Source organism: Notolepis coatsorum (assembly GCF_963971535.1).
Source record: "Notolepis coatsorum genome assembly, chromosome: 2".
Lineage (NCBI taxonomy): Eukaryota > Metazoa > Chordata > Actinopteri > Aulopiformes > Paralepididae > Notolepis > Notolepis coatsorum.
The window spans coordinates 41,511,992-41,521,062 of NC_140166.1; the positions used below are offsets into that span (position 1 = coordinate 41,511,992).

At 44.4% G+C, this 9,071-nt stretch overlaps 1 protein-coding gene across 2 annotated transcripts in view; it reads left to right on the plus strand.

Moving 5' to 3' along the window:
- kat6a (K(lysine) acetyltransferase 6A) overlaps positions 1-9,071 on the plus strand; it is a 73,940-nt gene that overhangs the window by 58,623 nt on the left and 6,246 nt on the right. For both annotated transcript variants that reach the window (XM_084338231.1, XM_084338232.1), the window contains exons 13-16: positions 123-354; positions 2,498-2,699; positions 2,888-3,610; positions 8,693-8,963. In XM_084338231.1, coding sequence (XP_084194357.1) covers positions 123-354; positions 2,498-2,699; positions 2,888-3,610; positions 8,693-8,963 — 1,428 coding nt within the window. The remainder of the gene's footprint in view (positions 1-122; positions 355-2,497; positions 2,700-2,887; positions 3,611-8,692; positions 8,964-9,071) is intronic.

The following is a 9,071-nucleotide window of genomic DNA, read 5'->3' on the forward strand; positions in this document are numbered from 1 at the left end:
CATTTGGTAGTGTTTTAGTGAAAGGGTTAAACTCCCATCATCTGTGTCGTCCATAGTTGTTTGACTAATGGGTGGGTGCACTTGATTCATTATCCCCTCCCTCCCTCCCTGCCTGCCTGCAGGCTACCTGCTGTCCAAGCGCGAGGGCCAGCCGGGCTCCCCGGAGAAGCCCCTGTCCGACCTGGGCCGCCTGTCCTACATGGCCTACTGGCGCAGCGTGGTGCTGGAGTGTCTCCACCAAGTGCGCGACCGGCAGCTCACCATCCGCCACCTCAGCAGGCTGACCGGCATCTGTCCGCAGGACATCACCGCCACCCTGCACCACCTCAGCATGCTGGAGCAGCGCAGCGACAGGTCAGAGACGGAACACACACACACTTTTCTTTTCATTTAAAACTTTTTTTTTTTTTTTTTTTACTTTTAGACCGTCATAGTACAATTTTACTTTACTGTATATTCTGTATATTTTTACTGTATATTTTATATTAGAATGTAACATAGGACATTTTATATTAGTATATCTTATATTAGAATGTAACATAGGTAATGTATATATCCCGGACCATATTTTATTCTTAGGCTTATTTTTATTCTTATTCGTGACTTTTTGTTTTTGACTTTTTACTGTGAGCGATTTGTAGTGCCAAATCTCCCTCGGGATCAATAAAGTATTTCTATTCTATTCTAATAGGGTTTGGTAAGGGTGTAACAATGCACCCAGCTCATGTTCGGTTTGATGGCGATACTGGGTTCACGATTCGGTTCAGATTACGATATTATATATATATTTTTTCGTTCTTTTTTTAAAGTCAGAAACAAGCACAAAAAAAAGGCTGCATAACTACTGTTACATAAACTAAACGTAAAAAAAGTATGTCAGGCAGTGGGCGGCTACGTGGCGTAGTGGGCAAGGCGCTCGCCACGAATGCTGAGACGCTGGGCTCGCCTGTTCGAGCCCAGCGCTCCACATTTGCTTTCAGTTTAGCTGGTCGTTCATACTAATACACATTGGCTGTATTAGGGGGTGGGAAACTGATGGGTGGGGATCGGGCGTTGTGGACAGCGACTCCTACAGGTCGGTTGGTGCGCCTGCGCAGTAGAATCAGGAAGTGTCGGGGGCAGCGTGAGCCTCCCAGTCCCACGCGTTACTCCTCGACACTGAGAGATCGAGCTGCGCAGGTGAAAAGATGCGACTGCTGTTACCTCAAGTACCGGAAAGGACTTGTGCTATGTATGACTTAGTCCATATTGCAGCCGGCTTGTGGGAGGCAAGAAACAGCGTTCGTGACAGGGGAGGGTTGAATTGGATGATACGAAATTGGGATGGGAGAAAATATAGAAAATGGGAGAAAAAGTGTATAAAAAAAAAAAAAAAAGTATGTCAGGCCCAGCCTGAAGATAAAAGAAAGATGCGCTCTGCATCTTCTGGCCGCCTCAGACCTACTCCTATCCAAGCTCCGGGAGGGTCATCAAAGAGAAGTTGCCTATTCTCAGTCCTTGCCCCACAATGGTGGAATGAACTACCCACCACAGTTAGGACAGCCGAAACCCGTCCAATCTTTCGCCGTCGACTAAAGACGCACTTCTTCAACCATTATCTGAAATAATGGAGAAAAAATTAAATAAAAAATCTAACCCCAACTAACCTTACTGTCATGCACTTGTCCTAATAAACTAACCTACACTGTAGCACTCAACACTTTGATGAACATTGTTACTCAGCTGATAGAGTTGTGCCCTTCCTGATGACTTGTCATACAGAACTTGTAAGTCGCTTTGGATAAAAGCGAGCTAAATTACTAAATGTACCGTACTTTTCGCACTATAAGCCGCACCTGACTATAAGCCGCAGCAGCTAAATTGAATGATGTGTACATATATAAGCCGCACTGGACTATAAGCCGCAGGTGTTTTAATGTTTAATTACCATATGTAATTAGCTTTGGGACACAATACTGTCGGACAAATAACAAGCATTAACTCATTTACAAGTTGTATTAAGTTTAGCAAATAAGGGAACAGATAAATAACCTTTCAATGCAGTCAAAAAAGCAATATTTAGATGTTTACATTTTCGAGTTTGGTCACGTCGAGTCACATATAAGCCGCACCGTTATATAAGCCGCAGGGTAAAAAAATGGGGAAAAAAGCCGCGGCTTATAGTCCGGAAAGTACGGTAAATATAAATGTGGCTTAGTTCCAAAGTTATGGCCACTCTTTTGCTAAAAGTGACCTTGAAATAGAAGAATCACTTTGGAAATGGATTCCTCGCACCAAAGAAAGTAGAAAAAGTGGTATTTTATATAAGGAATCTAGTACTAACGGGAGCTGATATCTGACATTCTCTCTTTCCAATGGTGGCCATATTGGATTTTATACATACCAGCCACCGGGCGGCTGAATAATGCTGACATGCAGATACAAATGCGCGCGCGCACACACACACTCACACTCACACACACACACACCCCTCCTGACTTCTGCCCGGTTCTTCCAGGCTGGTCCTGGTGCGGAGGGAGAAGCTGGTGTCCAGCCACATGTCTCGTCTCGGCGCGCGGCCGCGGCAGCTGGAGGTGGACCCCGACTCTCTCCGGTGGACCCCCGTCGTCGTCACCAACACGGTCGTCTCGGACGCAGAGGGGGACGCCGACGAGGATGATGAGGAAGATGAAGAGGCAGAGGAGGACAACCGCAAGGAGGTAAAGGAATGGTGGCATTTAGATTTACGACCTCTTTTTTGTTTCTAGGTGGTGACCGCTTGGCCTGGCATGTGTGTACATTTAAAATGGACATGTTGTTTTTTCATCTTGGCACAAGTAGTTTGAATTAATCCGAGTAGGCCTACATTCTCTAATAATGAATTCCTTTTAACTTTATCTTTAAACAGATCAAGCCAAGCCACAAGGTCTCGCCACTCTCCTGGCACGTGCGTGGAGAGAGGGAGGAGGAGGAAGAGGAGGAGGAGGAGGAGGATGAAGAAGAAGAGGAGGAGGAAGAAGAGAGGAAGTGCTTCCCTGGGTTCCCCACAAGCCAGAGCTCTCCGGCCTCCTCCCCCGTCCGCTGCCCGCCACCCGTCCCGGAACCCCGTCCTCCGCCCCCCACCAACGGGGAGCGCAGGCCCCGGGGCCGGCCGCCCAAAAACTGGCCTTGGGGAAAGGTGAAGGATAGCCCGCGGGTGGTGCGGCCGCCAAAGATACGAGCAGACGAGGACGAGGAGAGGACCGAGGAGGGGAAAACCACTGGTTCCTCCAGCAGTCCACCATCTCTATTCTCCTTGGACAGACAGGCAGAGTCCACAGCCATGCGACCCCTGGACCGACACCCTGCCGTCACACCCCCGCGCAGAGGACGCCCCCCCAGGAAGAGAGGCCCTAAGCCCAGGCTGAGAGAGGGGCCTGGGGACGGCCTGCCCCAGCTGCCCCTGGGGCCAAGGCTAACGGAGTCGCCACCCATCAGGAAGAGCTGCTTTATGGAGAGCAGTGAGGACGAGGAGGAGGATGATGAAGACGACGAGGATGACGATGACGATGATGATGATGACGACGATGAGGAGAGGAGGGCACACTCTCCGCCCATCCTCACCAAGCCTGCCATGGGTCTCAAGTGCAAGGTGAGGACCTTTTACAAAGTCACTCTATTGGAAAAGAAGAGTCTTTTGAGACTTCTAAAAGAGAATTCTAATTGTTAGAGCTGTTTTATTGACATTCAGCAACCAGCAGCTCTGTCTGTGTAATCTGTCTGTGTGATCTGTCTGTGTAATCTAGTATCAGATCATCGTTTATTGCCCCCTATCATTTTCTCTATATATGTTATAGAGATCAGGGTGTCCTGGAAGATTTCAATGTCCCGGACAAATGGGAGAAATTCCAGGCAAATATTATCTATGTTTATTGGCCTTTAAAAAAGAAGTATAGAATATATAAAGAATGACATCAAGACATGTAGATCTATAATATGTATTACTGAAAAGTAGCCAATTTTTGCTCATACATTATATTCCAAATAAAAGAAGTCCCGTGCATGCATAATTCGTCCCCAAAGCTGGAGTGTCAGACTAGCTTAATGTTGTTGACGGAAGACTCTGACTGTTGCCTGCGTTGGTGAGTCGAGTTAAATAAATGGAGAGACTTGCCTAGATCCACAGCTATTATTACAGCACAGCCAACAGTCTTTGTAGGGTCTCGCCATTTATTTAACTAAACTCCTTTAAGGCATTTCTCCTTTATTTGATAGTTAGTGTTAGATAGGACAGTTAGTGACAGGGAATTGCTAGGGCTGACCTTCGATTTTCTTTTGGAATTCGAAGCTTCGGGGCCGAGATTCAATTTTAATTCGAAGCTTCGGGGAAAAAAATAAACGTTTTTTTATTATTATTATATATATTTTTTTTTAATTATTTTATGTTGTGGGACTTGTACAGCACTTTGTTCAACTTTGTCAGTACTGTAAAGTTTAAACCTTTTTAAATCTTAGACAAACTAAACACTTTGCTTCCATGAAATATTGGCCGTCATTTGAGGCTTTATAAAAGCAGCACAATGAACACAAATCTGTTAGTGCCGAGTCCGACCTCATCTTAAATAACAAACAGCATTGCTTGTTGTAATTAACACTATGATCGCCGCGGACGAGTTTTCACGTCATTCCGAGCCATGCTCATTCTGCCGAAGACGCCGTAACTCGTCTTTGATGTCAATATTTCAAAAATCTGTCATCGAAATCATATTTCCTTTCCGGAGCCCTGAGACACACTGCTGATCTCCTCTCAACTCTCTAGCGGTTCAAGAGCGCCATCTGGTGGCCGATCGGCAGATCGCCAACCAGATATTAACCTTTGAACCGGTAGTACTCATCCATATGTGGTCCGGCCACTCGCTATAGCTCCCGCGACTCCATCTTGAAACACTGGATAATAGATCGCTCGCCCTAACTCAATAAACAACGTTATTTGGATGTATATACTATTATACAACCTGGAAATGGATCGGGCATTTCTACATCCCATAATAGAAAGAAATCTGTTCCACGCTCATCTGCCAGCGGCGCGAGGAAGCCACGGTAAGATTCAGCGTTATTTTCTAACGTATTCTATACTAACTGATCTGATGAACATATGACCCACTCTGGATGAATCATCTAACGCTGCCCACGGAATTATAAACGATCCCCCGCCCATCCGGTCAACATCAGATGATGCGTAGAAACTTTTAGAAGTACGTCCAGTTGAAACTTTTTATCTCTCACAGATTCCTACCAAACTGTATTTGATCATCAATATAATGCATTTAGGGCTATAAATCACGTTCTGAAGAAAGCTGCAGAAAACGTTAAAAACATACTTATACTTTAGACCATATTTTAATATGAATATGTGAATGAAAAAGTTTAACGTTGCTACACCCTGAACAATACATATAGGACATTGAATGGGCCATAATAATGGCAATTTAGCAATAGAATTTAAAAAGTTATAGCCCTGCAAAGAAGGGGAACTTCTCCATAGACAAATAGAGCTGGCGAGGGATGGTAAATTATTAATTTAACCCATGGCGATTAAAGTGTTAACAAAGAGAGGCAGAGTTGATTTTGCACACACATTTTTTATTTTTTTTATTCTTTTTTTTAACATAATCGAATTTTATTTTCATATTCGAATCCCATGCCCATCGAACGAAGCTTGGAAGCTTGGAAGTATTTAAGACAGCCCTAGAAATTGCAGTAAAGAGAAGGGGGATGACGTGCAACAAAGGGCTGGATTCAAACCCAGGATGTTGCGATTACAACGCAAACGGGAGATGGATTTTGTTGATGCACACAATGTTTTGAGTTTTCTTTTTATTCTCAAATAATCTTTATTCTATAGTAGTGTACTCAGTTTTTGTACTGTTTGCAACCATAGGAATAGCATGTATGATGATGACTTTGGTATTATACCACCATACTAATGGCGTCAGGGCTGTACGCTAAGCTTTTTCACTAGGGGCACACTTGCCCCTAAATGAGAAATTTAGGGGCAAAAAATTTTTTTTAGGGGCAAATTTTTAAATAACAATTTTACCATTATTTATATCGATTGTTTTTGATTTAAAAAAAATAAGAAAAATCATTTTATATACTTTTTTTTTAATAAAATATATATATTATATAATCATACTTGTAGTTGTATTATCTGCGAGACATCGCCACCACGCAACAAGTCAAAATGCTCGCTATATGCAACCAGCTCCACTGTCTGTGTGTACTCGAGTAGCCTCCAGCTACGGCCAGGATTCTCCGGAGCTGCAGCTGGACCCTATACTGTAGCCTCCAGCTACGGCCAGGATTCTCCGGCGCTGCAGCTGGACCCTATTGACTATATTCAGCGTGCCCTCAGCTCGAATACGCATCGACTCAGTGTTATAAGACATTGATATCAGGAGCTATCTGAACTATTTAGTTTAATGGGACGTTTCGTTTTGAACAGTTAGGGTTGGGTACCGTTCACATTTGAACCAGTACCTGGGGATCGATAATGGTATACGACGACAGGGCTTGAGACTAACACCGTCCCGTCGTCCCGGGGTAAATAAAATATGTATTTGGGATGAAGAAAAATCCTCCACGGGGCCGGGACACAGTTGGGACGAAGAGGATTTATTTTCCCCCACTTGGAAAATGTCAACTGCGCCGACTGTCGGTGCGCATATCACTGTCAAACGGTGCGTGTCTTCCGAGTGCTCGCTTTAGTTGACAGTGGCACGAGACCACTGCACGAGACCCGCGGAAATATCAGAATGTTTAATAGAATGTTTAATAAAAGTTCTCGTGGTTCCGGCCATCCTCTAGCCATCCTCTCAGTCAAGGGAGCACTCTCAAACATGCTGCACTATTTGAAGTGTATAACGTTAAACAGAGCAGAAGAAGATGGAATAACAGACACAGACTGACCAACAGGGAACTGCATCCAACCCTAGTACAAAGGCAGGTCTGCGGTGGTGGCTACTGCCACTGCTGGCTCAATGTTCTCGACGGTCACATTTTCATTCGACGGCTCACTAGGAGGTGGAACGCGTCGAAAATATGAAGCAATACTAACTTTACTTTTCTTCATAGACATAGCTAAATCAGACAGTCAGCCAGTCTATCAGAGTGCTCAATCGATTTTCCCCACTCTCATACCTGAGTGCTCAGCTCGCGTGAGTGGCGTCATCACACGGCTTGGATAATTTAGGAGTGAAATGCGAATGCAAGGCTTGAAATCCCTACTCGCAAGCCCGCCCCCAAATATTATTTACCAATCGCAACGGCCAATTAAAGGGGCAATTTGCGACGAGCTCGTCGCACTGTACAGCCCTGGGTGTTGATATTGGCAATGGTTATATATGAAAATGTGATAGGGGCACAGTTATATAATGACTTGTTGTGTGAGGACTATGAATGCTGGTATAGACTGTTTCAACCAGGATATCAACTGTAGCTTTAGCTGTTTCCAACATATACACTGAAATCATCTGTACATGTCAGAACCCCTGTTTAAAGTATGCATACTATCACATTTCTTGCAAATCCATGGAGGGGGGTGGTAGTTAATAATAATATTTATTTGTATAGCACTTTTCATACAGAAATTGCAGTTCAAAGTGCTTCACAGCAGTAAAAAATAAAGGCATAAGCGAGCATAAAAAAGATAAAGAGGTAGCAAGGTAAGGTAAATCACAGTTTTTCACATTAGGATCTAGCATCCCAATAGGCCTCTCTGTTTACGATTTCATTCAGTAATAAAAATGATAAAATAGAATAGACAGAATAAAAAAGTGCGGTTTGATTCAGTTTTAAAATACTTTGGGACCGCAATGGAAATAAGTCTTAAGGACTTTCTTGCGCTATCCTGATGTATTTTTATACTGTATGCACCTGTGTATTGTATTTTATTATGTCAAATAAAATCAATCAATAATAAAATAGAATAGACAGAGTAACAAAAATGTGATAAAATAGATCACTAAAAATATACAATAACATTTAGAACGGAGCATCACTCATAACACTTAATAGAACAACAGAGCAGTGCATCGCTCTTAATACTTTCTTTACAAAGTTCTAACAACAAGTTAAGCCATTGACGGCTATGTTGATGCAAAGATGGATGCATGTTGGGTCAGAAACTTGTTGGATGAACATCATGATCTCTATGAACACAATGTTTCAAAATGAGTGACGTCTATTGGCTCTATATAATCTGTAACGCCATCAAACGGTGACCTCGAGGCAAAAGAGCCCCGCTTGGTATTGTTCTTTGTTTACTTTTTTTGTTTCTGTCTGACGTGTGGGTTGGAGTTTAGTAACTTATTACACTGTGAATTTCTCCAGACCTTGCTTGGTAGAGCCTAAGATGTGGCCAGCAGTAGCAACTACTCCGCTATACCCACTGAAATACAATCCACACTGCAATGGAGACTTAACCCTTTCACTATCACACTACAGAAGGTTAACCTTTCACTACCACACTACAGACGGTCGTAGTGTGGTAGTGAAAGGGTTAACCCTTTGTCGTGTGGACGTGAAACCTTCTGTATTGTCGCAGTGGAAGGGTTAACCATTTGGTAGTGTGGTAGTGAAAGGGTTAAACATGTAATGGAGACTTAAAACCCAAGAATGGCCGTTTAGCTCCGTTTGAAAGTGGCCTCTGATTGTCTTTGCCGTCTCCCCCCAGAAGCCGCTGAGGAAGCGGCGGATGCGCCAACGCAGCCACCCCCACAGCAGCGTGGTGACCGAGACCATCTCCGAGACCACGGAGGTCCTGGACGAGCCCTTCGTCGACTCCGACTCGGAGAGACCCATGCCCCGACTGGAGGAGGAGAGCCCCCTGGGCCACCCTCTTCGCCGTTACCCCCCTGCCCGCGCTGCCATGAGACATTCGGACCCTGCGCCCAAAAGGGGTCGACACTCCACCCTCAGTGAATCAGAGGAGGAGGAGGAGGATGGTGAGTGGGCAGGATTTCTAATTCCTAATGATCTTAGGTTTCAAAGATGTAGGGGCGACAATGGCTCGGGAGGTAGAGCAGTCGTCTGGAAATCCGGAGGTTCCCGGT